The sequence below is a fragment of the Daphnia pulex genome, chromosome 1, assembly GCF_021134715.1.
Source record: "Daphnia pulex isolate KAP4 chromosome 1, ASM2113471v1".
Lineage (NCBI taxonomy): Eukaryota > Metazoa > Arthropoda > Branchiopoda > Diplostraca > Daphniidae > Daphnia > Daphnia pulex.
The window spans coordinates 4,001,937-4,029,935 of NC_060017.1; the positions used below are offsets into that span (position 1 = coordinate 4,001,937).

Below are 27,999 nucleotides of genomic sequence, written 5' to 3' on the forward strand. Positions count from 1 at the left end.
TTCCATAAAGATCAAAATATGGAATTTAAATTGAAAAAAAAATCGTCGAATAAAAAGAAATTATAATTCATTCATTTCATTCATATAATTCATGATTATATTCCTCAAATAATCTTTGCAAATCAATTCTGTACAAATATAATGTATTAATCTTGTTTGTTATGTTATAATGCATCCATTTCATCGAAAAACACTATATGGCACTGGACCTTAAATGAACATTGCATTTGCTTACATCGTATATTCCATTCAATGCATTTTTACTTTTGGAAACGTGAATATGTTGGTGTATTTGATTAAACCCACACTTTACGACGTCGGGTGATTGATCTTTCTTCTGTCGAATTGTGTTGGCGATCTACATAAATTAAAGAGAATAATCGATTACATCAGGTGTTGTATATAACTTAGCACTCGTTCGTCATACTTCGATGGCATAACTTTCCGTGCCAGCCCTCATGGCAGAGGCAGCGGTTTTGGCCAACGCAGGTTCCGTGTCGACAAGGGCGCTGGCACAGGTGCCGCTGGGCCAGACGTCCAGGTGGAGTCACCTCGCAGTGGTCCCCTTTGAAACCGGGTGAGCAGCGACATTTGTTGACGCCCTTACAGCGCCCACCGTTCAAGCACGGTATCACGCACTTTGCTGTCAAACATGTATTCGTACACAGGCAACGCTACAATGATCATCCACCACTCACTTAGCAAATATGTCAATCAAAAATTCATCCGGCGTGGATGAATTTTCAATTGGGTATTGTTTACGGTAGGTTTTCATTTTTCATTAACTATTTAACATCTTCCAGTGAATAATAAATTCCCCAAAAGTGTATAATATCATCATGAAACCTACCCTAAAGAATACCTCATCCAAATTTTAAATTTTTAGCGAATTTTGAAACTGGTTTCACCGTCCAAATTAAGACCGCATGATAATAATAAGAACCGCACAGTGGATGGCGTGGTATATAACCTTCATTAACTTTTAGGATGCCTGGGTTATTTGATATACATACTGAACTCGCAGCGTAGGCCATAGAATCCTTTGGGACAATCACAAGTATCCTTTTGTATACATTTCCCGCCATTGAGGCACTTGTCTTTGCATATACCTGTTTTAACGGAACAACATTTCTTTAATTGAACAAATGATGATGTTTAATTTTAAAAGACTCGTCTTTCTGATTATCATTTGGCCAAATCGCCTCGCTAAGAAGATGTACGTTTTAAATAATAAGGGCTGATTGACTAACCTCCTTCGCAATGGTGGCCCTGAAATCCAGATGGGCAGCTGCACATTCCGGGTGAGGTGCAACTTCCGCCGTTCATGCACTGCGGATAACAGAGAGCTGTGCGGCAATGTTGACCCATGTATCCTTCCAAACATTGGCAAATCTTCTCGTGATTACACCAGCCTCCATTGGCACATTTTTTGTCACACTCTGGATCTGGACCTACTTTATTTAATTACATAAAAAAGAAATTGTCAGATGAAACATGTAGGAAGACATTTTTTGATTTGTTTGTTTCGTTTTTAATTGGTTTTTTGGCTTGAATTTTCCCCACTGTTGAGAGTGCATGTTTGTTTGATTAACTTTTGATGGTGTGCCTATAGTGAACAGTATCAAGACTAGAGAGCTCCTAATTTTCTGAATTAGTTGAGTGATGTGTGTGAAGAAACAAAAACAAGAAAAACCAAACTGCGAATGTTAGACAAACAGTAATAGTAAAATGCTCCCAATCAACGACGAGCCGTTGATGTTTTGGAGTTTTTCGTGTCGTGGCAATTTGGTGAGGTACGGGGGCGAGTGGGTAAGCGGGGTCTGGGTTCAAGCAAAGTCTCACCGTGACGCAAGCCGGTGAATGCAAGTCGGGAACGGTTGACGTTCGATGCAGCTGAGTTCGAAGCGGCTAGTCTTCCAGTCTGACCGTGAGTCACCAGCAAGTTCGGATCTGGAAGCGAAGACAGCGGAGGCCAAGCGGATGCGGATGAGGTGGAAGCGTGCGGGGACGGGACCAGGTGGTGGTGGTGGTGGTGGTGTTGGTGGGGGGCACCAGCGGCGGGACGGAACGCACCCCCGCCGTCGCTCACTTGAGTCACTGCGTTATCATGACCGTATGTTTTCAAATTACCCAAAATCGTTTTCTCTCTCTAAGCTTTTTGTTTTATTTTTAAATTAATTAGACGCAGCCAATTTTCAACTAACAGTTTTTCAATAGTTAAACCAAATTAAAAAAGAATCGCTTCCCTCTCTGAGAAATATTTCAGTGACAAAATGACTTATCTTCATCTATTGTTCTCTCAGTGTTTATAAATAGACATGAATTTGTTAGTTGAAGGATATATAAGAGAGCTGGAGGATATTAGCTAATCACAAAGAAAACGAGATGAAACGAGTATATCCAACCCTTTTGTCAATTGTATGTGATGCAGTTACGATTAGAAATCATCGGGGAATCAACGATAAAAAAAACTTTTTCATCCCAGGTATATTATAATCATAACGAAAAAGGTCTATTCGTATAAAAAGGAGGGGGGACGCCAGATCGTAAAAAAAAAAAAGTTCTATTATATTTTTATTACGGAATAATATAAGAAGCGGTCACGAGGACACGAGAAACGCAGGTGCCAGCCGACACGGGCCGTCAAACAGTTAAACGATCTCTTATAACAAAGGACCGTGTGTGCTGCTGCTGCAATGAATAGAACAAAAAAACTATAGTACTTTCCCCAAGGGCAAACTGACTTATTATTTTTCAAAAGAAGAAGGGAGAAAATCTATTTCCTGTATATTACACCCTCACACATTAAATAGTCGCGGGCAAATCGGCGTTGCCAACTGCTGCTGCCAACATATAATCTGAACCAACTATCTCTCTCGGTATAGACACACACAATGTCCCATCCTGTTGGCTTGTCCTATACTCTAATACAGAACCGTCGTTGACGCGTGATTTAACATTCAAAGGGAAGATGGGGAGCGAATGCAAATGTGTCGATGGAACTAGCTTACCTCGTTCGGCGCATTCTTTACGGAGCCTCAAGCGAAGCGGAGTACCTGGAAGCGGTTTGCCTTTGTGCGACTCGATCAGCAAGCCGATACTGAAGGAGGCGACTCCGCTCGAATTGCCAGAGCACGGCAGCAGAACGCTAAACACTGATGAGCGTGTCGTGTGAGATTTTCAACGTCGAGTATAGTCCATAAAAAAACCAAGAAATCAGAAATGAGTTGGCGGCGATTTCACTGATTGATAACACGCAAGATTAGGCCTATAGGTGATAACAATAATTACCTTTGGGTTTGCGCGGAACGCGTCCACGTATCTCCACCGAGACGGTCGGCGGTTGCAAAATGTCCTCGTTGAACGATTGAAGACGATCGAAATGGTAGTAGTACTTTTTGTGCTCGCCCGATTTCCACGTGAAATTAACATAGCCTACCTATATAATAAATACAAGTTCAAATAGAATGGATAAACCGAATTATCTATACGATTCAATTATTTTTCAAAATAATGTGAACTTGAGTCTAAAAGGGGAACAAGGCATTTTTTTGTTTTGTTGAAATTGTTATTTTCTGTATAGCTTTCTAGACTAAACGAAGGCCACGAGTAAAAAGATCCCGCGACTTTTGAACGCGGGTGTCGAGCGTCTTATTGTTCATTCAGAAACAGATATAAAAAGGCAGCGGGCGCGACATTCTGTTGACCAAAGTTGGCCTTGTGATATTTATTGTCGGTGTCAGAAGAAAAGGCCGGCTGGTCGCTGGTGCTGGCGTGATGAAAGAAAACGCCGACCATAAAGAGAGGAGAAAGAATGGGCCAGCAAGCAGCGGAGCTCGTTGGTTGTTGTGCTGTGTGGGGATTCTTTTATTTCTATTTTATTCCGGCTGGATTCCGAAAGAGGCGAGAGGTGAGACAAATGGCTGGTCAGCAGCAGCAGAGTCCGGCCATCAAGACAACGGGCTAGAAATCAAATTGTGTTGCGCTAGCTGATGGACATGACGAAGAGATTCGAAAGGGTCGTCGTGCGTTCGCCCGGCTGCTGCTGTTTCATGGGCGATATCTGCCATCCGTCGTTTGTTGCTGCTGCTGGCCCTTTTTTTGTTTTCTTTTTCAAGAAGGTCATTTCCTTCGACTGTCCATTAGCTCCGTGCCATGCAGCAGCATCAGCAGCAGTCACCGATTTTTATTTCTTTGTCGCGTCGGATGGGGTTGACGAATAGCGTGACCCTCTCATTCGAACGTTTCTTTTTTTCTCTTTCCAGCAGGGCTCTTTGCATTCACATTCAGTCTGGACCCTGTTGAGAATCCCGTTGCTTGATAGATTCCCTTGTTTTTCCTCGTTTCGAAAACGGTCACGAGCTATTCATCTCACTGGGCGCAGGCTAGACACGTTGACGACAAAGAATGACAGCAGCTAATCCAACAACTAATCTATACTACTACAACTGTGTGCACCGATGCTCACATATACTACAAATCAAAGACGTATACTTCAATTGCCCTTGAGACCCAAGCTGAGTGTACATCTTTTGTTAGTTATAAGAAACAAACGATATATGACTTACCTCCGATGGTATGACGGGCAAGTACTTTTCAAAGTTGGGATCCAGAATGTAAGACAAGACTCGGCCTTCTGCCGCTATGTATATCTCCATGGGAAAACCTGTTGGAGTTCAGCAATCATTAAATAATCATCTCTCGTTAACATTTATCTGCACGAATTTCAAAGGGCGCAAACTGAAAGGTGTTGCCGAAGAAAAGAAGAACAATAACACAATTGTATTTTCTCTGCTCAATCGATTTTCTATTTGGAATAGGCAATCTTGTGTCTAGATTAACACCGTGAAATCCCATGTATACTACGATCAGAATATAAAACTTCCAAATGGGAAAAGAAACAAATCCAATCAACGGGATTCTTCAGTTCTATCGTCTGTGAAAAACCCGAAAGATGTTAACTGGATGGCTGCGTATAGCAATAAATAGAATGCGCTAGAGGAAATATGCACAAAGCAATAACGCACGATATTGCGTATGTAGATAAAGCGAGGAGAGATGATGAGCCATCAGTTAATTTCAACAAGGTCGCAGGATCGCCCTTCCAACCTCCTAGCGCACGGGCATTTGGCATCGGGCGTTATATTAGTGGAATAATATACGGTGCGAACCCAACTAAAATCTTGATTCAAAATCAAACGACACCAAGAATATATTAAAATGATTGCGACATCCAATTGAAAGTCTAATAGCTGCAAGCCACAAACTATAATATATAAAGGAGACTATAAGAAAAAAAAAGGAACTGAAATAGTTAACCAAGGATATTTCTAAAATGCGGCATTTGATAAAGGAAATGATGTGGAAAGATATGTACGACAGCTCACACCATTCAATATCAAAAACGTTTAACACATTGTGTTTCTGAGTCTAAGCCAAAGAATTGAGAAAGATAATCAAGCTGATGATGAGATAAAAGAACAAATTTTACGAGCCAAGATAAGAAAACGCTTTATAGATGAAGGGCAAAAGGGATTCAAGAAACGGCCATCGAAATCTTGACTCGAAAAAAAAACAATCTAGCGCCTCTGGCGAGTTGGGAAAAAAAACGACGAAACTATGTGCCCGTTACATAACACCCGATTATGTCTATATACCAATAATATATCAAGCAATGTGGTTGGACCTGAAATAGAATCCAACTGTTGTTGCGCTCGATGTCGCTTTCCCGTCTCCCCAGCTTTAACAATATCGAATGCACGTTCAAATATCATTGCGTAATAACCCAATACGACAAGTTCTAACATGTTAGAAATAAATCCGTAACTTGTAGGTAAAAATTAATAGAACATGTGTTTCAGCTAATATGTAATTCAATCGCAACGAAGGATCTAAATATCGAATAAAACAATCAAGGCAATTTGACAAGCGCCATAATCTGTCATACTCATCGGTTATTCTTCTATTCTTTATCGTCTTTTCTTAGATTGTCGTCGTCTTATTTTGTCTCATATCTTTTCTTTCATGAGCCAAGCAACTGATTTGCTTTTTCACCAGACATATGTACCCACACGTGTTCCATGCAGCACCGCACCTTCCTACTTCTTTCTTTTACTTTTATCTCTGTTTTGTTTTTATGTTCCTCTAAAACTGGTGTTGCGCTGATGTTTCGGATGACTCGTTTCTATTGTTAACCCCTTCCAGCCTTTATTGGAAAAATTTCCGATCTGAACGTCAATGCGTTTCTTTCTTTCTTTTGAAAAGAATAGAGTAAAGGAAAATTACTTTATAGAGAGAAAGTCGGAAAAATGTGGAAAGGAAAGTCATAGATTTAAAAAAATAAAACTTAAATACCGTATACTATTCCGGAATAAGTAAAAAGGTAAAGGTAAAGGTAGAGGTCAAAGGATAGGAAATAAACGAATAAGTTGCAGTTACCTGAGAACATTTTGACTTGTTGCTGATCGATCCAAAGTGACAAATCGTCTTTGTCTTGTTGCTGTTGGCGATTGCGCCGTTCCATTCGTCCTCCGCGCTTGGTCGCCCCATTGTTGTTGTTGTTGTTGTTGTTGTTGTGAGCAACCAACGACGAAGACTGGTTGCCAGCAGCGGTGACGTCAGCCGCTATGATGGAAGAGGTTTTGACTGTTGTTGACGAGTGATGACGTAAGCGCACGGATGCCGTCGTCACAGGGGCCGACGCGCTGCAAATTGGCCGTCGTAGCCCGTCCGGCAGGTCGACACCGAGGGCCAGGAGCAAAAGGCCAGTGGCGACGGTTGTGATGATGGATGGTGGCAGTGGTGATGCGACGACGCGAGTCATTGCACACCTCACCTAACCTACCCCCTCTTCCTTCTTCTACCTTAGCAGCAGCAGCAGCAGCAACGGTAGCGTTCGTCTGATGACTCTTCCGTCCGGCTCACATCGGTCATCGCCCTTCTAATCATTTCGTGAAAAAGTCAAGAAAAATCAACAAGCGCCAACCGAAAAACGGGCCAATTGAAAAACAATCCATCAGACATGATGTACATCATCTCACGTCTATTGAATTTTTTCTCTCTGCTGTTGACTCTTGACTTGTCGTCACTTCATCAACAAGTTTTTCAATATTTCTTTTTTTCTTTTTAGACTCCCCCTCCCCTCTCTCGTGTTGATGTAATAACACGATGGTAGATATATTCCGTAGAGATAAGACAGACGAGCTTATCAGCATGATTTCCGAAGCTATAGGAAACACACAGACACACGCAGGGCAACACACAGACGAATAAATAAGGGGATGATTGAGTATATTCCGTTTGATTTGACAGAGATGAATGAGCTTAGAGAAATACTATCTGGTGATGGCGTGGGCTACATGATTTTAAGGTAAATAGCAGACAACCAGCCCAACATTCACCGGGGCTCTCAAATACAAAATTTCGATTGGCTCCTTCAGCGCGCGCGCAAGGTGCGAATAAACTTATTCATTTGATTTATAGTTTAATCCCATCATCAGGCTGACGACTTTAATTCGCACAAGTGCCGTGCTGTGTCAAGCGCAAGTCACTGGCTAGAGAGAGAAATGAACCGGAGAATTTAATAGTGAAGAAAAAGTGGATGAAGACGACAGCAAAATCGGTAAAAATGAAATAAAAAAGGTGCCAGCAGAGTGTGCGATAGGATAGGTGCGCCGGGGTGTTGAATGCTGTGGCCTCTGGTGTGTATAGCTCTCGCTTGATTTATTCCACGAAAGCCATCATCATTGCCGCCAGGCGTGAGGCTGACGATGCCAATCGGCTGGAAGTGGAGGCCGCCTATATTTTTGTTTTGTTTTGTTTTTCCCTTCGCTTTTGACTCTCTCAAACTTTATTTTTTCTTCTCTTTCTTTTTCTCTTTTATTCATTTCAGTCTCTTCTTTTCTCCCTTTTATTTTTTCCAGACCATATTCACATTGTCCTTTTTTTCAAATGATCAAAGAACTGGGGAAACGGAATAAAAAGACTATCCCCCTTTTTTCTCAAATGTTTCATCCTCTTTCCAATGGTCTCCAGCAACATAACCAGCAGGGGTTGAAACCTTCGACCAAAAGATCGTCGTCCATGCACCTTGATGAGTTGGCAACCTGAGACTCGGAAGAATATGTATACATTGAGTGAATGGACTTTTGACCTTTTCGGGGTTTTTTTCTTTTCTCATTCGGACTCTGCGCCGGACTGTTGACTTGTTGACGCGCCTATACATTCGAATCGCTTCATTGGCTCATCATCTCATCCGCAGCAGCAGAAGGAAAAGAGAAATTGGATGACCGCGGGAATTTGACAACTCGACTTCAACCCATGGCTGGTTGGAGGAAATTCGATTCCTCTCGATGCCGCGCCATTCGATTCAAACGATAGTTAGACACACCTCTGTCGTGTCTCAAACCTGCAGGACTTTTATTGTGTCCAGTCGTAGTTAAAACGATACGATGACAGAGTGAATATGGGTGGAATCAAATCTTAAATCAAAACCTGGAAAAAAGACAATTTAGAAATTCGGGAAGGAAGCAAAATAAAATTTTTTCCGACTGGGCATCTGAGAACACTGGAGACGAGAGATGAAAGGGGACAACAATAAAATAAGGAAAAAGGTGGAGATGATTTAGGCGACAGGTTGTTTCCACCTTTCTGCCCTTTCTCCATCTTTCCCAAAAAAGAAAAGCAAACCCGCAAGGTAGAATTTTGGACATCAAAACAAATGAAATCATTTGGCAATATACTTGCTTCTTTTGAAGCACACACGTTTGAGAGAATAATAGAAAAAACCAATCTACTTTAAAAAGGTGTGAGCTGTATTATATACCTGCTGTGCTCATGTAAGGCCGGGAAGTGGACGCGAGATTAAATGGGAAATGTCGTTGCTGAAATGTTAAACTGTGTGTCGATTCCTAGTGATGTGAAATAACCGTGAAATGCCGTCGTCGGTCGGCTAGCACTTCTTCAACTGATGCACAAGACTTGCCGTACGCTTTTCTTTAAAGGGAATAATCCTCCTCACCACTTTCAACCGATTCCGTGTCTGTGCGTGTGTGTGCACTATACGGTATACCAGTCTCTACTAGTGGTAGGAGATGGAAAGGAAAGAAGAAGAAGAAGAAGAAGAAAAAAGGAGGAGGTCAATAAAAGGAGAGAAGGAGGAGCTTTGCCTCTTGCCCGCCTCTAACCGTTTGACGGGCAAAGGACAAACCGCATTTATAGGTGACAGCACACGCACAGGCGGGTATAAAAATGCTACATCAGCAGGCACGAAAAACCATTAGATTTATTAACAGCTGCCATCATAATTGGTTCCAGCACTCGCTGGACGCGTCAGAGACGTGCTGGACAAGTGAAACGTTGAATTGACTTTCGCTGCTCCGTCTATAACTACATTCCTGTGGCGATGAAACACCAAACGGTGGTAGCTGTCAAATATGAGTTAATTAGACATTTCGATTCAGATTTTTAGCAGCTGTCAAGAATTTTAAACGTTGGATTTTGTGTGTCACATTTTATGCTGGGTAACTTGAACAAACAGATGAAGTCAGACATTGCGGGGAAACACAATTCGAATTCTGGCAGACGCTATTTTCCATTTTGCGATATTTTCTCTTAATAAACAAAGGGGGGAAATGGCTGGAAAAGTCTGGAGAAGGGTCGCTCCTAGTAGTCGGAGATGAAGCTGCTGAAGAACCGTCATTTCACCTCAAGTGATGATGTTTGGGCGTGGATGACTTGCGAACTGACTGTGCATCTCCCGCTGCTTTTCGTCAGTTTTCCCATCATCACTTCATCATTCGTTACGGTATGGGCTTTTTGAGAAAATTATTCAGGCCAGCATTCGATTTTAGGGAAACCCTTCAATTTTTTGGTTGTTTTTTTCTCTCTTTTTTTAAAATGACAAGGGTAGGCGCAACTGCAATGCTGTAAGACAAATCGATAACATTCAAAACAAATCTATTCTCCGCGATTAAGTTTTTTGGGTCGATACGGCATTAACAAAATTCATTATTTAGGCCTAATTCAATTTCATAGAGCTTCGCATTCTCAGATCTAGAGGAAAGTCGAGGCACACTATTACCAGACCAAATAGTAATTAAATAAGAAAAAACTACGATAAATTAGAATGCTATCAAAGAACATGTATATGTAATGAAATTACAACGGGGTGTTTCGAGGGTTAAAGTAACGGTACACAATACAGTGATTTAAAAATCTGGTTCAAACTCTTTTTTTTTTTTTTTACAAAACATCCAGCTTAATGTCGTCAACGAGCTGATCACTGGATGTTATAATCTTCGATGGAATGTGGAATATATAAATCACTAGAACAGCATTATAAAATCAAATATTTCAGACAGTGTTACAGCTTGTCGCGGAGAAAACACTGGTCATATCCTTTCAACTTCGCGTTTAGGTTGGGTTCCAAGAAGCCAGTAGGTTTTCAGCCGACCTTTACCTAAAACGTGAACACACTGTTGGTGATTCCATTTAAAGACAAATCATCCTGGTTAACAATGATACCTTTGATGTAAGTCATGTCACGCTCTTTCGTAATAAAGCCTCCCGTTTTTACTAGAGCTATGTGGCACTCTGAGCTAATTTGAATTTGCGAAGGTTCACCCGTTGTACTCAGTCGCGATGTCATGTTCACGGTATCTCCGAACAGACAAAAGCGTGGTTTATCCAGTCCAATCACGCCTGCTGCCACTGGACCTAAAATGTAAGCGAATTTTAACGAAAATGTGACTCCAGAGCGCTTGAAATTCCCTACCTAGATGCATCCCGATACGAAGGTAAACTGGAAGTGACGGACAATGAGGGATTGTATAACTTCGGAAAGAATTAAGAAGATGAAGGGCCAGCAACGCAGCTTCAACTGTATGATGAATTTCTTGGGGAACAAGCCCTGAAGCCTATTAAAAAAAAATTATATTTAGACATAGTACTTTGACAATACGACGCACAAAAGAATATCAATTAGTTTACCACGAAATATGTGTCTTTTACTGTCTCTACTTTATAGACGCGATATCCTTGGACGACAGAATCAAACAAATTGTAGAGATCATCGAGCATGCGTACATGCTATTGAAACCATTCAAAATGAAAGTGGTTAGAAATTGAAATTGACATTCTGATGGAAGAGACGGATTACCTCATGTGGCGAGCTGGTCTCGGAAATTCGACGAAAGTTACAAATATTCGTAAATAGAAGAGTCACTGATTCAAAAAACTGTGGTTTTACACGTAAACCTTTTACAAGCTGATTGGCTGCATGACTTCAAGAAAGACCCGCAGGTAACATGTGTAGAAATACCAATAATATGCCACATATAAATTACCTGGGAATTATGCTGGAAAGCAATCTTGATTTTTTGTCTTTGACATTTTGCAAAGCAACGAGTTCATCATCCGCGTTTTGGAAAACCATTTGAGAGTCCCTTTAAATACAAAGATAAGATCAGTAAGCAAACAACTGAAATGTACACCATGTTAAAATTAGCTAGACAACTTACGTTTCATTTCTCATGAGCGAAAGTCGGCAAAATACTTCATCAATGTTAGGTCGCAAATTAGGCTTTTCTTGCCAACAGTCTTCTAAACAACATCGAATGTAAAAGGGACAACCAGACTCTATATTCGAATCATCCTTTATTAAGCATTTTACCGTTTAAAAGGGAACACAGTAGTAAATTAGTAATGCAATTATTTTTGAAATAAAAGACACAAATAAATTTGCTGTACCTTGATTTGAGGGCGAAAATATTCTGAGCGACCGAATATATTAGGTCTAGAACTCTGCCGGATTTGGCTCACTATAAAACCAACATCCACCGAAGGCGTTGCGTTTACATTAAAAGGGCCCTGCCGATGAATGATTTCATGAAGGATTACGGCAAAAGCATAGATATCTGCTTGACAAGATGGGTTATAACGTTCATTTCGCAACAGTTCTGGGGCCAGCCATAACCTGTCTTACATATGCTAAGTTAGATGATTTTAAGCCCACAATATTAATATAGGTGTGTAAGACGCGGGAATATTACCAACTACAGCTGGAGACTTGTTTGGATTGAGTTCTCGCAACCGATTAATACCAAAGTCGGAGACTTTGAGTCGAAAGTAAGAATTCACCAGACAATTGGAGGACTTCAAATGACCATGGCACAATATGGGACTATGGTGAATATATGCAAGGCCACTAATTAGGTCTTGAATCATAGAGATGATCACAGACTTTCTAAATGAAATGCTTGCATCTGAAAGTACATCCTGCAACAGAAACTGTTCATTAATATTTATTCAAAAAATAATAGGAATTATGACAATACCTGTAAGCTTCCTAGTACACAATATGGAGTTATCAAATATAATTTGTTGTCTTCGAAAATTGCACCAATGAAGGGATTAATGTTGGTATGATGCATGTTTCGCAACAAACCCAAATTCTTCCTAAGCCTCTGCGGCAGCTCCAGGGGTTTGTTTTTAAACAACAATACTGGTTTGACCCAAAATCTTGAACAGTGGTTACTTTTATTACAAGAATACTTAAAGTCAAATCTTTGTAAGCCAGACTAAAAAAAAAAGTTACTTCATCATAAATACTTGGTATAAACTATACACTATAGGAAACTTACTTGACTAGAAAATTTATTCTGGTGGTGACGAAAGCAGTCTTTGGTTTCAACAATCAAAGTTTCTGGTTTAACAACATTTGCCTCTACTCTCCAAAAACACATTATTAAAATAGACAAGCTGACAAAACAAATTCCAATTGGGCCAATCAACCAGATTCCTAGTAAAGAAGATATTAGAAAACCACCGTCGGTATTCATAACCCTTTTTTGCTGATCGTTTAAGGGTCTGTTTCGAATAGTCGGAAGGTGATTTCATCCAAGCCAGACATGCTTCAGCATATGTGAATACACAAGTCAAAGAAGCTGAATTTCAATGTTTTCAACTTGGAAAAATGAAGTAATATTTTAAATAGACATGTCTTCTTTTTTTTCAAAACAAAAGTACGTGTTCCTCATGAGATCAAACTCTTTGTTTACATTTTTTTAGTGGGCCATCTATCTGGTGCTATCCGCAATCGGTGCTTTAAAATTCTAACACTAGATGGCGAAGAATTTCAACCTGTATACGCGCCCTGTAGAAATGCAGCGTAAACTTGGCAACATTGCAAGCATTTGTCAATTCGTCGCCATTTCGTTCTTTGGTGAGAATTGTGGTTGTGCGTCTTGGATATTTTAAATTATAAAATTCATAAATGGATATTAAGGTGATATATTTTTCATTTTTTATTATATTGTTTCGATGTAACTTCAAATTGTGTCAGATTTGGACACGAGTGGGGTCCAATTCTACTACTATAAACTTTCAAGAATATATTTTTTTGGACCAAGCTGAATGTTTTATTGTTATTTTAGAAGATGCAGAAACAGGAACCGCCTATTTCCGAAAAAGTGAATAAGGACAATTCAGCACCGTCAAATCCTGCTTCCATTCCATCTACACCTCAGAATTCTGTAAATGGTGGTGCCACTAATGTTGGGAACAACAGTGGAAGAGGGAAGCGTGGAAGCGGTAGAGGTGGTGTAGGAAGAGGTGGACAAGGAGGAAGAAACAATCAAGGCAACGGCAAGAATGGGAATGGTGCTGGACGATTTCAGAGGAATGCCAATAATAATAATCTTGGCCAAAACCATACAGAGAAAAAGTGGGAAGACAATTCCCACGGTAATGGGCATCAAAAATTGTCTGAGGTTTGTCAAAGTAACAAGTGCTATTATTTAAGGATATCTATAGCAATTTTTTAACATTTGTGCAGGATCGGCAGTTATTAGAGAAACTTGCAACATTATCCAATTCAACTGCTGAGCTTCCAATTAGATCCTTCACTGAAACCAAATTTTCAGGTCGCAGCAGGTTATATGTCGGAAATCTAGGCAATGACATAGTAGAGCAGGATTTAAAAGAATATTTTTCTGCTTATGGAGAAATCGCTGAAGTATTCCTAAACAAGGAAAAGGGATTTGCTTTTGTCAGATTGGTAAGTGTTTTTTTATTTTATTTTTTACTTTTTTTTTTTACCTTTTTTTTTTAAATTCTTATTTGCTGTATTGGAAATCATAGGACTATCGTTCGAATTCCGAAAAGGCTAAGCGCGAATTGGATGGCAAAGTTTTGAAAGGCCGCACATTACGTGTTCGCTCCGCTCCGCATAGTGCCGCTGTCCGCGTGAAAAACTTGTCTCCCTTCGTCACTAATGAATTACTAGAAAAAGCCTTTTCTATATTTGGAGATGTAATTTATTATTTACTTACGCCCAAATTTAAATTTGCCCTTAAACATTTTATTGTGGTTCCCAAATAGATTGAAAGAGCTATCGTGGTTGCTAATGAGCGTGGGCAGTCGACGAATGAAGGTGTAGTCGAGTTCGTTCGTAAGCCAGGTGCCCAAGCAGCAATTCGTCGCTGCACAGATGGATGTTTCTTCCTTACTTCGTCGTTACGACCTGTAGTGGTAGAGCCAATGGAACAGTTAGACGATGAGGATGGATTCTCAGAGCGTGCATTTACTAAAAAGACGCCAGAATTCTCGAAAGAGAGAGAAGTAATTAACTGATACATTTTGTATTTATTGAAAATGTCTAATCTTTCTTTACTGAAAATCACAGGCGGGGCCAAGATTTGCTGAGCCCAACAGCTTTCAATTCACTTACGGTCAACGTTGGAAACAATTGCTCGAGCTGTACAAGCAAAAGATGGATGCTGTTGAGCGCGAACTGAAAATTGAAGAAGATAAGCTTGTTTCTCAGATGGAGTATGCTCGGTATGAACATGAAACAGAGCTTCTCCGCGAACGTAAGTAGTCATTCTCCTATATGAAAGATTATTTTTTTTTTATTTTTAAATCGTTTTCAATTGGAATGTAGAACTCAGACAGCGCGAACAGGATCGGGAGAGGCAAAAACGTGACTGGGAAATGAAAGAGCGTCAACACGAAGAATCCCGATTGCGGGAAGAAGAAACTCTTCGCCGACAACAGGACGAAATGCAGCACCGATTGCGTCAACAAGAAGACGAAATGCGTCGTCGTCAACAAGAGAACACCATGTTCATGCAGGAGCAAAATACAGAAGCGTCTCCCCCAGATTTCCGTCGACCACTTCAGCCTCCCATTTTTGATCGCCCTATGATGGGTGGCAACGGACCTCACAATCTCATGGATCTTCAAATGGTATGTCAATTCAATTTATTATTGGGTTTCGGTCAAGTTATGGAATTTCTGTGTCCTTAGAGGATTTCAGCTGTATCTTTTTTTTTTTTTTTGAGCTTTCCCCATTTAAATCTGTTTTTATCGAAAGAGATTTAATTTTAAGTTATGGAAGGCGTGTTTATATTTTATCTTAGGGCGCCTTCTTTACAGGCCTTTGTTTTACTATGGACCTTTTCGTCCTTTTCTGAGCAGCATTGCCCTATAAAATTGTTGTCATGCACTGGGGAGGCTTTTGAGGGTGCAAGTAACTAAACCAGAATTTGTTTGGAAATTCAGTGGAAGCTTTTATTTTTAAAAAAGCAATTCTATCCAATTACCACTTGAAGACTTTGGGAATACTCATCGGGCTTTTAAGAATTCAGACTAAACGGTTTGAATCCATTAAGTATTCGGAAATTTTTATTTGTGGAAATATCCTGCAATTGGGAGGATCTTCAGGTTCTTTCTTTTTTTTTATTGATGACCGTTGATTCAACGCCAGTTTTTCATATCAGTTTTACCCATGACGATGTTTCTGCGCTGGAGCCCATTTCTGCTTTTTAGCCGAATTCTAAAATTAAGACTTATCAATGCGTCCCCTATATTGTTATCTAAAGGAAAATAAGCCGTTCCACAACTCGTTTGAGCAGCGGCCTTTGGAGCCGCCACCGATGTTTAACAACATGCCTATTGGGGGTCGTATGGATGGCCCAAATAACAACATGGGAAATATGCCACCCCGTGGGCCACCTCACGGAGTCAATGCTCCGCGATGGGGCCGCCCCAACGAGCGCGATCGTGAGGATTTCCTGGTCAAGCGTCGCCGTTTCTAAGGGCTCTCTTGTGCTTGTCTATCCTGACTCATTTTCAGCTATCATTGAAAGGCATTACAAAGATGCAGTCCCGTGCAAACTTTAAAAAACAAAAAAGAACGAAAAACATTCTCTTTACTTGAATTATCATTTCTTTTCGAAACGACGTTTCAGTTTTGCTTGGATGACTCAGTTTAAAAAGTAAAATTTGAAATTATCACGATTTTTGTCTTCGTTTTTGCGAACCTTTCATTTCTTTTTTTAAAACTTCACTTTTTTTTTGTAATCTTCATTTCCATTCTACATCTCTCCATTAACTGTCATCATCTATATCTGCCATCCCAACCGATTCGGACTAATTTTTTTTAATGACTTTAAGTTGGTTTTGTTGGTATGTGCGCAATCAAATTGATGACCAAATAAGGTCTGTCTTTTTGGTTGCTCGTCTTAAAAACAATAAAATTCTTTTCTTAAACATCAAATTTCGTTGCCGCTTCTCTCGTGGGGAATTCCGTTTCATTTTTAGAAAACAGCCTAGTTCAGTTACGGCTACAAAGCGTAGGAATCTGTTGTGTGTTTTTTCTAGATGAATATACCCGTCACCCTCAGCTGCCAAAGGCAAATCATCCATAGTAGATGACTTGCGTTGCAATTTGACGGAATTTGACAACTCTTAAAGAACATGCTCGTTTTCCACAATCATTTTCCCAACATTCCCACTTTTTCGTTGCCATGCCCGGTCAGGTCATGTTGCCGCAGACGGCCTAAATTCATACACGATAAGTGTATGAAGGGGGAAAATTGAAGTTCACTCTTGTATTGGGCAAATTGGCAACGAAAATCACCTGGGGGACTGACGATGGCTGATTTTTTTTTTTTTTTTTTATAATGCTCTGTGACCGTAACTGAATACCGAAGTAGGCTATGATAATTGCGGGTAAATAGACTTTGAAACTAACAGATCAATGAAAGAATGGAGTAGAAATTTCAAGCTAGTGGATTTCAAAATGCTTTAAGGTTTTAAAGTTACATTTTATTTTGTTCTGTCATTGGTCTTTATTATTAGGTGTAAGAAATATTTTACGTGTTGACTTTTGATTAGCAAAAATATAGTAACCTAACCTTGTATCCTCACGAAAAATAGAAAAAAAACTCAAACATCTCCGAAACTAACATGCGATTATCATGATTGGCGAAGGAGAAATCAGTGATTATCACGGTGCTACCATGTGTTTTCGGAAATGTCATTAGTTTCTTTCCCCCTTTTTTTATATTGATATTGGGGATGTCCGGTTTAGCGGTCTTGAGCGTCTGCTGTGATCTGAAAAGTATTGAGTCTCTGGGTTCTACTCCTGGCTGAACCCGTCGTAAGACCTTTCGTTGCGCACTTGTGCATTCAGAGCACATGAGCACAAGATTCTTGACTGCTTTCGTGCCTATAACGTAACTACTGCTACTACGGTGTGTACAACATCTTGATAAACCGAAAGCGCCATTGCACACACTTAAGTGGAAATCGCGCTACAGCAATCGAACAAATTTCATTCCCCTTTGCTCCACAAAAAGAAATAAAAACATATAGAAGTTTGAAAATCAAAAACACCTTTCTCTCGCAAAGAAAATGACGACGTTTACTTGATGAGATGGGTATGTCAACTTTTTTCAATCGCCAAACCCTTTGATTTTTATGGATTGAAACAAAATGCATGTTGCTGAGATTTGTCTCCATTTTCAATCTCGTCCAGCAGTTTGTCTTACTAGATATATATTAACCAATTTACCTGCAATCAATTCAAGACTTTTGCTCATTTGTATTGAAACGTACCTTACCTTTTAAAAAGCCCAAAGCCGCGACTTGTTTAAATCAATGCCGGTCTGATTCGTAATGTTTTTGTTTTTTGTTTTTTTGCTGGAAAGTGAGAGGATCTTCAAAAATGTCTTGATCAAGTAGGGTGTAGCTTTTTCTAAAGGCTAGCATTTGAAAGAAAGTAATCCAAAACATGTTCATCGTAATAATTTTTGTTTTTAGGAAATAGGGTTTACTTCAAAATATTATTAGAATTGTTGGAAAAGGCACACATCAAAGATGCATGTATACATTCGATCAAATTTCACCCTGATTCGTCTGGCGTTGAGCTTCATGTTGAATATTTCAGGGGTTTCATCCGGTTTCATCCGAGATCATATATATTCATCTATTTCATGACGTAAGAATTGCAGCATAATGTGAATTTGTGATGAATCGAAATTTACGTGATGCGTCTGTTCGTTGGCTGCTTCTTTGAATGATCTTCAAGGGGAAATTCCAGTTTGTTAATATGAAAGAAAAAACACCCTTCTTTTATACCCTGAATGAACTAACTCATTAATAAGTAGAATGGGACAGTCAAATTTAATCCATTTTGATTTCAGTCATTCTTGCGTTTATTGTTTGCAAAGATTTTCTATTTTTCCATAGGACGTGAACGTAATGCATTTTAATTCTCTCAATAGACCATGCCGATAGCACGTCAAGATTTTCAATAAAAAGCCTTCTAATTAAGTCCGGCTAAATTAACCTTTTGAAGTAGTGCTAGCTTTGCTCTCGGGAAAAAACACGATTGGCTTATCAACTGGTTAGGGGAAACTATTGCTTCATTGTTTTTCTAACTTAGTTTTAGACTAAAAAATCACAAATTAGCATCATCTCAATATGTTTTAGATTTAATATGGGTTGGAACTGCTTTAAAAATAAGAATTAAATTAAAATCGTATTTAACCACGCCACAGGGGAAAGTTGTTCTTTTGGCCACTCTAGTATTTCTTGTGACTATGAGAAATTAGCCTAGTTCTATATTTTGATTAAAGCAAAAAAAAAAAAAACTAGCTGATTTATTAATCAGTTTCTAACCAGTTTCATCAAATAAAGGTAATTTTCAATTTGAAGTGTCATATTCCTATAATTCTGCATTACTTCCACATCGCCCAGCCAGCAAGCCTCAAATTAATGGCCGGGTCGGCTCATTTGTCTTTGCAATTTGGCACAGCTCTTATGGTCGAAGTAATTTCGCAAACATTGTCCAGAGATTCTCGCACCTTCGTCGTGTTTGCTGCGCCACCTATTAAAGGTATGCTACGTCAAAATTGGTGTCGATGTTTATTTTTCGGGCGAAACTTCCCGAAAATCAGTGACTTCTTTGCATTTTCTGCCATGGAATTTGTGGAAATTTAAATTAAAGCTAACAATTAATTTTTAAAAATTTTATTTAAAAAAAAATTACAAACGATTTTTCTATCCAATTTCCATTTTAGCCCACCTCAGCTAAAGAAGTCTTTAGAGCCCCGGTTTGAATAGCATTATTAGAATATGTTAATTACATTTAAACCAGAATTGAACTCGTCCTGTATTCTTGAAATAACGACTTGGCTTTAATTCGCTTGAAATTGAAAACAAATGTGGAAATTCGCGATGAAAAAGCTAAAGTTAAGAAGAACGAAATGGAATTGAAGGCGTTTTGAAAGGTGAAATTGGTGTTTTGAAAACTCAATTTTTGACAGGTGAAAGGTTGAAGCAATTTGGTATAATTATTGAACAATAATCGTGTACATCTTAAAGAAAAATCATCGAAACAGACCAAATGGTCTGGTAATGTGAATTTGAATTTGAATAGTTTTTGGCCCTTTCAAAGCGTGTCACCCACCATGTTTGAATTTTTTTAATCCTGGATGTGACTAAACATAACAAAAATATGTTTCTAAAAGGTAAATATTTTGTTATTTTTATGCATTTATATTTATCATGTGGTTGAAAACCTAGTTTTACCATCGACACCTTTTGTCGGGGTGAGTTGTCTAGTACTGTGATGTTAATTAATGGGGCAAAGTAAATGTAGTAGGGAAGGACAGTCCCGAACTGGACGCTATCTGTTTGGGCACTTGGAAAACAAGTCTGAAAAAATGGAATTGACTTGATCGAAGCCAAATAAGAATCGTGAAACACGTTTTATTTGACAGAGATTCTACTTATTGATCAGATGACGTAAGCAGCAAGAAGTCACCAACTAATATGAAAAGATGACGATTTTTGTTTGGGGGGGGGGGAGGATTTTCGAGAAGGATAGTTTTGAGCCGAGTATAACGCTGATTTTAATCCCATATTTTGTCTTTCCACCTTTCCAATTCAATGAAGCCCACACCATTCCTTTGAAATGCTGCTGGCTTTGAACGCCGTGCGTGCTGATGTCCTACAGAGAAGCAATCAAGACCCTCTTTCATCTTTCAGTCTATTATAGTGAAGTAGGCTATTCTTTGGGACCGGATTTTTAAAGGAAATTTTGATCTACTTGCAATGCGCTGGCAGAAAGTTTTCAGGCCTTCGTGTAGAGCGCGAAGAAAGTTCTGAAGGCGGACTATCTACGTCACGGCGTCTTGGAAATCAATAAAATGGAATCAACTTTTGGAGATTGGTGGGGGGTATGAAAGGAATTCGAGAATGCGGCTGAAATTGATTTCTAATCGGAAAATACGCACCCAGGTGATCGATGTATGTAGTAAATGCTTCAATGCGCGAGAATTTCGCTTCTCTTTGCGCACTCGTATTGATTTGTGCACTCACCTACGTAAAAGACCAAAAGAAAATACTGTGACGAATATGCATCAAAGTAGGAGAACTGGAAATGATGGAAGTCTATCAAATGAAAATGACTTGAGGAGCGCAACAGCAGATTTCATTTCGATGCTATTGTTAATCAAACTTATGGAAATTAATTTCGGGTCAAATTCAACCAACGTGTTTATTTCTCTTTTTGAACTGTCGTTTCCATAACTCTTGGTCAACGTTCCAAGGTCTAGGATTTAACGGATAACAACCATACTTTTGTCTCCGTGCCAAAATAGATATTGCTCTCGACCTAAATTGAAGTCACAAGAAGCAGCGAAATTATTCATTGCAACTACAGTGGATTCACTGAAGCAGAAAATCCGCCAGTCCATTAGCACAATGGAAACTGGTTTTGGGAACCGACGGCACTCTTCATTATTTGTTGAGGTGGGAATTGCACCGGAACCGTTCTTTCATCTGTAACAAGTTTCTTTGACATTAATAGGTCTTGTCTATTGCGTGAGCAGATTCCGCTGGAGGAAAAATGAACCTATTGAATGGATTCGTCTTTCCGTTGGCGTGAAAGGCGGATTGCACTGTCTGGAAAGGCTGACTCTGCTCCTGAGCGTTCCCATTCATCTCTCCTGGCATCCTGACTAAATAGAAAAAATCCTTCCGCACCATACGGTATGTATACCTTATTAAACTATTGATAGAAGTCTAGCGTGTACTGAGAATGTTTTATTCTTTCAGGAGGTATAGACTGTGTTGGAAGTCGAGGCGCCGGTTTCTCTCCGTCAACTCAACCCAAAAGGACTAAGGGAAAATCTAATAGAAGGAAGACAATGACGAAAGAACAAAGGAGCTTAAATAAGGACTCCACGGGTATAGCAAATACCGAGAAAAAAAAAACAAAGAAGAATCGATTGGGCTTAGATACATCTCTTCCAGAATTATCTTTATTTATCCTAGATGACAAGTTGTGTCGTTGCCTTTCCCTAAATCAAACTAGAACGTCGTTGTTGGGACGAACGAGCTACAGGAAAATAGGCAACCTGCATTGGCTAGACCAAAGTAATAGAAAACGTGAGCAAAAGATTAGAATGAGAACCAGCACCCCCTAGTGTATATGCTCCATTAAGATATACGGGACAACTTATTATACTGGAGCGCGCGCCTACGCCATGCCCTTATTACGAAACCCCCTGTAATTGTCCAGTATCGATTAATTTTTCAAGCGCTCGTCATCATTCTCCGTTTTCTTCGTTCGCGCCTTTGCTATAAGGTTACAGCATGCAATTTGTACCAACCTATTGTGCTTCTCAAAATGAAATAAAGTAAATCGGCGGCTAAATCTCACAAAAACTTTATGGAATGCATCTACTGCATTGCGTTAGCCATTTAAAAAATCCAGGTCACTTTCAGTAACCATCGAACCCTGTGGCTGGTTTTCCCTACGACTAGCTGAGAGAAATGAGAAGGAAGAAAAGGCGGATGATAAAATTATAAAACTTCCAAGAGAGCCGGAAAGAGCGTGAACTGGATTGTGATGCTTACACTTTTTGTGGTCAACATTTACTTCTGAGAAACTGGCACACTTCCGGGTAAAGTAATCTCCCTATTCGTCTATATAATGTAACTCAACGGGAATCGAATAAGAGGGGGGCGGTGGACCGTTTATCTAGTATGCGAAGCACGTACACATGTATGGCCGGTCTAATGCGGAGCTCAATCATCTCTAAATTTGTTTGGTAGCCTAATTTAATGGAAAGATGAAGGCCAACTTTTCAGACTTTCAAAATGGGGAAATAGTTATACTATAGAAATGGTTTCCCCTGACTTTTACTACGTGTTTGTAACTTGCAAACTTTGTGGTTTATGACATGGTGGATAATGCTGTAGATATTCTTCCTGTCGTCTACAGCTGTTTCGTTTCTTTCGCTTCAAATCTAGTATGGTTCATATAGAGAAAACTCTTTCATTATCAGCCAATCTGTCAAGACTTGATGCAAGCAAAACGACAAGGTCCTATTCCATAGTCATACTCATCCGGATTCAGGAAGCGCTTGTTCATTAGGACTCGGACGAAAAGAAAATATCTATAAGTGGGTTAGTGGAGCAGAGTGTTGCTTTATTAATATAAGGTCAACAAAAAAAAACACTCGTGTTAATAACTAAAGTACCCTGTTCCTTCCTTGATTAAATTTAATATAAAAGGGAAATATAGTTCGAACATAATTTAGAGGTTCCTCAATAAGTGTTTGTGTGTAAGTTTGAACAAACCACCATTCAGGATCGATAGTGAGAAGAGGACTCACGAGGAGATGAAATTGAATGCGCAGAAGAAAATTTTTAAAACTAGGTGATATGAAAAAACAGCGACCGGATCTGAAAGCGACACGTTAGATGGAGAGTCTGCTGTCTGGCATCGCCGGTTTAGTTTATTTGTTTCCTCGTTTTCATTTCTGAACTCAAGTCAATGAGTCAAAGGGAAAAAAAAGGCAAGGCCTAAGAGTCTCTCGAGTCAAAGTATAAATGTGCAGGTCGGTGCATTGGACTCGGCAGTCGAAGTTTCAAGATCGAACAATTCTACAGTTTCTTTCCCGTTTCGAGTTGTCCATTATTGGTTCCTTGGCCCTACCATGAGATCGACTACGTTTTATCTATCAGGTATATTTTCGTCACCAGCAATAGTGAAGTGTTTGGATGGTATATCGGATATTCTTTTAATCTATTCACGTCCATTAAATTGTAGCCGTCATTGTATTGGCGTCCGTCTGGAATGGATTCACTCTGGCTGTTCCGCTACCTCAGCCAGACGTCGCCAACTCAACGGCGCCGGTGTCTCCTGCCGAAAAGTCGTCCAATGTCAAAAGTCGCCAGTTCAATGCGAACGTGCCGACAGGAGCCACTGGGCTGAGCGGTGGAAGCGCGGCCGGAATGCAAAGTCCTCTTCAGCAATTGGCCCTCCTGCAGCAAATGACCAACTCCAACAACAACCCCATGTCCATAGCCTCCGAACTGGAGGCACAGAAACAGGAAAACTTCCATTTGCAGAACCAAAAACAACAGCAGGGTCTATTAGCTTCGGTTCACATCAAGCAAGACCAGATTGCAACAGCACAGGCAGCCATAACAAGTATGTATGCGTGTGACACACAAATGACAGTCGAATTCCGTTCACGCCATTAAGAACCGTTTGATCAGTTGATTGACCTCTATCTTGTTTTTCCTTCATTCTTGCATTTATAGATCAGAGTAATATGGTGAACGGCCACCAACCTGGTGCTGTGATGCAAGCGGCGCTCAATCCACAGTTGCAGCAACTTCAACAGAACCTGGAAGCGCAAAAGCAGCAGCTCTTGGTCCAGCAGCAGGTACTCCAGCAGCAGGTGAAACCGGAAGCTCAGCAATTTAACAAACAACAAATCCTGATGGCCCAGCTTCTGAACGAGCCTCCGGCTAAGCGTCCTCAGCTTTGGGAACAAATCAAGCAGACGGTGACGAAACAGGAAGCTGCCATGATGGTCAATCCGTTGGCCCAGCAAGGACAGTTGGGCTTCTCTCAGATGAGCCTGGCGCAGCAGCCGAGCAGAAGCCAACAGGAATTGCAACGATACCAGACGTTGATTCAACTCTTGGGTTTGGCCAATCTGGCCTCTTCAAGCAACCCCAACCGCCAAGGATACTACACCGATCCCAATAGATCAATGGTCGCCGGTGGTCTACCTTATTCATCGTTCGGGAGCAATGCGGCAATGAGCGTTCAGGCCGTACAAATGATGCATCAGCAGCAAATGCTCTTGCTTCAACGACAGCAACAAATGATGATGCTTCGACAGCAAATGGCGATGATGAATCCGTTCATGTTCTAACATCGTCCTCCCTTTAATAACTTTATTCTTATATTTATGTTCCCACACTTTGCTCCCTAAATTAAAGCGTCCACTTAATTTTATTTGCATCTCTCTTTCCTGTTTCTCGTCGAGGAAGGAATAAAATAAATATACATTGTTTTACGTTAGTAAAATATTGAATGTTGTTACTGAATGTTGAATTTGATTAGATAATAATTTAATTTTTTAAATAATTTTAACGAAATTAGTAGATTCAGCATTCAGTACGCTGGTGCGCCGGTAGGCCTACGCTGTTTGTTGTCTCTCCGTACCGATAATCCCGCACTTTACGCGTTTCCAACCCTTCTCTGCACTTTACCACTTTATATTGTGATTTTCTTATTGGTGACTGCTGATCAAGTTTGTGTTATAGTTTTTTTCTTCTCTTTGAGTATATATATTACTTTCAGAGTTAGTCATTATGATTCTTCACGAGCAAATTCAAATGTTGTTTGATAACAAACTTTATACAAATATTGTTGCTCTGGTAACTATATAGTTTCTTGTGCTTTCCGTGAATGTTATCGATAGCTAAATGTCACCATTGTATTGCAATGCTATAAATATTAACAAATGTTTTAGTTATATCATTTATATTTTTGTTTGGGCAGTAGTATCTACTCCTACAACTCATATTATTCCATTTTGAATAAGTGCTACTGGTGACTTTTACCTTGAGTATGACAATAGGAATGAGTTCAGTGTAGATTTCATTCTATTACCATAGACTACGAAGTAGTGTAGTCTATGCTAATTACCAATCTAATGAATATCTGGAATTTTTCTACAGGCTCCAATGGTTCTTTCAGCTACTGATAACAATCCTGAGCTTTTACCTCCTGCAAGCATTGCCCAAACAATGGTGTACCTTGCAGATTCATTCCTTGAACAAAAGGAATATGGAAAAGCAGAAGTTTATTACAGAAAAGCCCTAGATCTGAGAAAAACCCTTTCTAAACAAAGGGGGATGGGAAATAGTGCTGCCAAAGAGCTTTCAGCTGAAACAGGTTTGATGTTCTGTTTTAAAGTATAAACAAGTTTTTCCTAAATAAGTTTGAAATAACAATTCTAGAGATTCGCTATCAAATGCACATATGCCACCTTGCTTTAAAACAGTCAGTGCAAGCACTTCTTGTCCTTCAAGGGATCCCAGCCAAACTACGATCAGTTAGGGTTAATATGGCTTTAGGCAAGTTGTATGTTATGAATGGGCTTGAACGCCCAGCCATTTCTGCTTTTAAAGAGGTTATTCGTGAATGTCCTTTGGCCCTAGAAGCTATATTGGCTTTGATTAAACTTGGAGTTAGTTATGTTGAACTTGTTCGTTTAATTTTTAATGGAAACCCATCAAATAACTTAGATTGGTGAGTAGGCTCATATGTATAAAATGTAAATCTTTGTTGAATAATGTTTATTTTCGTTTTTTTCCCTTAAATTCTGAAGGGTTGTTCAGTGGATCAAAGGACAGTGCCATCTTCATTCTTGTGAATATTTGAGTGCTTCTACCATTTTTTGCCATTTGCAAGATGCATCATTGCTCAAAGATGATGTAACAAATTTGGTATCACAAGGAACAACCCTTTTCTTGGCCGGGGATGGAGCGGGCGCCCTTCTACCGCTTCAACGAGTATGTTAAATGATTTGAGAAAAAAAATATCTGGTGCTCATCTCATATTTGCGTTTGTTCAGGCGCATTCCCTCGATCCTTTGTCGCTAAAAGGAATGGATATTTTAGCAGTCATTTTAGCGAATGAAAAGAAAAGTGTTGAACTTGAAGCACTAGCTCTCAAGCTAATCTCTGTTTCTGATTCTAGCTTCGAATCGTGGGTAAAATTATTTGTTTTTTATTTCTAATTACCCTTGTTCCTGTATTAATTTTAATTTATCAAATTAGGTGGCCATGGGATACCATTATCTTTTGTCACGCAAACTAACTCGCGCTCTGTACCTTGCGCATAAAGTAAGATAGCAATGCCGATGTGGTCTTATTACAAATAGTTTTAAAAACCGCGCAAACATATTTCTCATAGGCTTGCACATGTTGCATTCCAACCCCTGGGATAGAGCCCCTAATCCTTAAGGGTACGATTTTACAAGAGCTTAAAAAATGGCCTGAAGCTATCACACATTTTAGGTAAGTCCTGTGATGTTTAAAAAAAAATTATTGAAATATATTTTTTAATTATTGAGATATTTTTTAAATTTTAGTAATATTTAAAAAAAAATTATAGTAATATTAACAACAAGTTTAACATGATAATAGGGAAGGATTACAGACAGCTCCGCACCGATTCGAAATCTATCGTGGTATAGTTCACTGTTATCTAGCGCTTCAGCGAAGTCGAGAAGCCATGAATATAGCTGCTAGCTCTCTTCATCATATTGGTCATACACCTCGCACTTTCACGGTTAGCATTCTTTACAGTGTTTCGTGTTAATCATTCGTTTAAAGCAGATTTTTATCAAATGAGCCATTAATTAAATTGCTGACTGCTCTTTGCAGCTCTACGCATCCGTCCTGTTGAAGGATCCTGTTACAACCGCAAAGGGCAAGGTTTTCCTTGAAAGAGCTTTGAACATGGGTAAAATTAACATGAATAGTTTCCGGTGTAAAAAAAAAATTGTATAACGTTTTCCGTTGTAGATCCTCGATACACTCCAGCTGTATTCCTTTTAATCGACTCGTATGAGCAGGTGAGTAGCTGTACAATCCTACAGAACCACTCACTGAACTACCATTGACTACAATTATTTTCAGGCTGGCCAGAGATCAAAAGCCATTGAACTGCTTACTAAGCAAATAAATCAGCAACCTACAAACAGGTTACATCATATTTTGGGAGACCTATTCATAAAAAATGGAGATATGGATAAAGCATTGGAACAGTACAATTCTGCACTAATGTACGAGAATCTTTATCACTTGATTTTACTTTAACTTGCATATTCACATACTATGCATGTGTTTAATTTTTTTCTTTGTAATTTTAGGCTTGAACCGAATAACGTAAAAACCATTGAGGCCATCAATAGGCTTGAAAACGCATTGGTAGCTAAACTAGAAAATCATCTGGATTTGGAAGCTGATGATCTTCCTGATTCTGATGAAGAGGTAAATTCAATTTAAAGTGAAAAACAAAATATATGCATATGTTAAAAGCTATCGTTTTCAAGCCAACCATTGAAGAAGTCGACATCGATCCTATGGGTGGAATGTGGGCCGACATGAACTTGGATCAATTTCGGTAGTTTCATGATTTATTTGTACAATCACTCAAAAATACATTTTCTACAAAAAGTATAATCCTATTAGCGCTTCCCGCATTCTATTGATTTTATCATCGAAATGAAAAATTAATTAGCCTACCTTTTCCATATTTGGTTCTCTCAGGTGTCCTCTGAGGATTACTTCATGTATACTGTAATTATTTTCATTTTGTTATTCACT

The 27,999-nt window shown here is 39.5% G+C and overlaps 5 protein-coding genes across 16 annotated transcripts; 3 read left to right on the plus strand and 2 right to left on the minus strand.

The window, feature by feature from the left end:
* Positions 1-126: 126 nt before the first annotated feature.
* On the minus strand, positions 127-9,077 carry LOC124203700 (protein shifted-like). Of its 9 annotated transcripts, none has more exons than XM_046600746.1 (10): positions 8,825-9,077; positions 6,439-6,940; positions 4,569-4,666; positions 3,292-3,439; positions 3,012-3,155; positions 1,843-2,097; positions 1,251-1,451; positions 1,014-1,109; positions 428-643; positions 127-358 (listed from the first exon to the last, which is right to left on the minus strand). In XM_046600746.1, the coding sequence occupies exons 2-10, from the start codon at positions 6,821-6,823 to the stop codon at positions 297-299; spliced, it is 1,605 nt and encodes a 534-aa protein (XP_046456702.1). In that variant the 5' UTR covers positions 6,824-6,940; positions 8,825-9,077; the 3' UTR covers positions 127-296. The 9 variants fall into 9 exon arrangements, with proteins under 9 accessions (XP_046456702.1, XP_046456555.1, XP_046456634.1 ...); XM_046600599.1 differs by having other exon boundaries at positions 428-652; XM_046600678.1 differs by having other exon boundaries at positions 1,251-1,454.
* Positions 9,078-10,121: 1,044 nt separating this feature from the next.
* Positions 10,122-13,075, minus strand: LOC124207740 (receptor-type guanylate cyclase Gyc76C-like). The gene is made up of 11 exons (XM_046605376.1): positions 12,642-13,075; positions 12,336-12,578; positions 12,051-12,276; positions 11,749-11,978; positions 11,520-11,653; positions 11,346-11,444; positions 11,159-11,282; positions 10,990-11,088; positions 10,775-10,916; positions 10,525-10,716; positions 10,122-10,459 (listed from the first exon to the last, which is right to left on the minus strand). The coding sequence occupies exons 1-11, from the start codon at positions 12,837-12,839 to the stop codon at positions 10,392-10,394; spliced, it is 1,755 nt and encodes a 584-aa protein (XP_046461332.1). The 5' UTR covers positions 12,840-13,075; the 3' UTR covers positions 10,122-10,391.
* A 45-nt stretch (positions 13,076-13,120) lies between these two features.
* LOC124193992 (hrp65 protein-like) lies at positions 13,121-22,018 on the plus strand. 4 transcript variants are annotated; one of them, XR_006874556.1, is made up of 10 exons: positions 13,157-13,285; positions 13,434-13,769; positions 13,835-14,056; positions 14,140-14,310; positions 14,380-14,619; positions 14,684-14,870; positions 14,942-15,246; positions 20,901-21,102; positions 21,161-21,342; positions 21,409-22,018. XR_006874556.1 is itself a non-coding variant. In XM_046587999.1 (8 exons), the coding sequence occupies exons 1-8, from the start codon at positions 13,274-13,276 to the stop codon at positions 16,095-16,097; spliced, it is 1,689 nt and encodes a 562-aa protein (XP_046443955.1). In that variant the 5' UTR covers positions 13,121-13,273; the 3' UTR covers positions 16,098-16,558. The 4 variants fall into 4 exon arrangements, 1 of the variants encoding a protein (XP_046443955.1); XR_006874554.1 differs by having other exon boundaries at positions 20,952-21,102; XR_006874555.1 differs by having other exon boundaries at positions 20,952-21,102; positions 21,183-21,342.
* Positions 22,019-22,684: 666 nt separating this feature from the next.
* Positions 22,685-24,679, plus strand: LOC124194018 (myb-like protein K). Its single transcript, XM_046588031.1, has 3 exons — positions 22,685-23,325; positions 23,411-23,794; positions 23,908-24,679. The coding sequence occupies exons 1-3, from the start codon at positions 23,298-23,300 to the stop codon at positions 24,528-24,530; spliced, it is 1,035 nt and encodes a 344-aa protein (XP_046443987.1). The 5' UTR covers positions 22,685-23,297; the 3' UTR covers positions 24,531-24,679.
* A 116-nt stretch (positions 24,680-24,795) lies between these two features.
* On the plus strand, positions 24,796-27,852 carry LOC124194009 (anaphase-promoting complex subunit 7-like). Its single transcript, XM_046588017.1, has 13 exons — positions 24,796-25,038; positions 25,342-25,558; positions 25,624-25,915; positions 25,995-26,178; positions 26,241-26,378; positions 26,446-26,511; positions 26,582-26,685; positions 26,815-26,959; positions 27,055-27,133; positions 27,196-27,245; positions 27,310-27,455; positions 27,543-27,663; positions 27,726-27,852. Exons 1-13 carry the CDS (start codon positions 24,973-24,975, stop codon positions 27,798-27,800), a joined length of 1,683 nt encoding a protein of 560 aa, XP_046443973.1. The 5' UTR covers positions 24,796-24,972; the 3' UTR covers positions 27,801-27,852.
* The last annotated feature ends 147 nt before the right edge of the window (positions 27,853-27,999 follow it).

Coding starts and splice junctions, on each gene's coding strand:
- LOC124203700 (XM_046600519.1), bottom strand. CDS start 6,823: ATGACTCGCGTCGTCGCATCACCACTGCCACCATCCATCATCACAACC. Junction 2,098..3,011: donor TAAAGAATGCGCCGAACGAG/GTAAGCTAGTTC, acceptor ATGATAACGCAG/TGACTCAAGTGAGCGACGGC. Junction 1,455..1,842: donor ATTCACCGGCTTGCGTCACG/GTGAGACTTTGC, acceptor AATTAAATAAAG/TAGGTCCAGATCCAGAGTGT.
- LOC124207740 (XM_046605376.1), bottom strand. CDS start 12,839: ATGAATACCGACGGTGGTTTTCTAATATCTTCTTTACTAGGAATCTGG. Junction 12,277..12,335: donor GTGTACTAGGAAGCTTACAG/GTATTGTCATAA, acceptor TTTCTGTTGCAG/GATGTACTTTCAGATGCAAG. Junction 11,283..11,345: donor CTTTCCAGCATAATTCCCAG/GTAATTTATATG, acceptor TCTTTCTTGAAG/TCATGCAGCCAATCAGCTTG.
- LOC124194018 (XM_046588031.1), top strand. CDS start 23,298: ATGAGATCGACTACGTTTTATCTATCAG. Junction 23,326..23,410: donor GACTACGTTTTATCTATCAG/GTATATTTTCGT, acceptor ATTAAATTGTAG/CCGTCATTGTATTGGCGTCC. Junction 23,795..23,907: donor AGCACAGGCAGCCATAACAA/GTATGTATGCGT, acceptor TTGCATTTATAG/ATCAGAGTAATATGGTGAAC.
- LOC124194009 (XM_046588017.1), top strand. CDS start 24,973: ATGATTCTTCACGAGCAAATTCAAATGTTGTTTGATAACAAACTTTAT. Junction 26,960..27,054: donor ATACACCTCGCACTTTCACG/GTTAGCATTCTT, acceptor TGCTCTTTGCAG/CTCTACGCATCCGTCCTGTT. Junction 27,246..27,309: donor TAATCGACTCGTATGAGCAG/GTGAGTAGCTGT, acceptor AATTATTTTCAG/GCTGGCCAGAGATCAAAAGC.
- LOC124193992 (XM_046587999.1), top strand. Junction 14,620..14,683: donor AATTCTCGAAAGAGAGAGAA/GTAATTAACTGA, acceptor TGAAAATCACAG/GCGGGGCCAAGATTTGCTGA. Junction 15,247..15,881: donor ATCTCATGGATCTTCAAATG/GTATGTCAATTC, acceptor TGTTATCTAAAG/GAAAATAAGCCGTTCCACAA.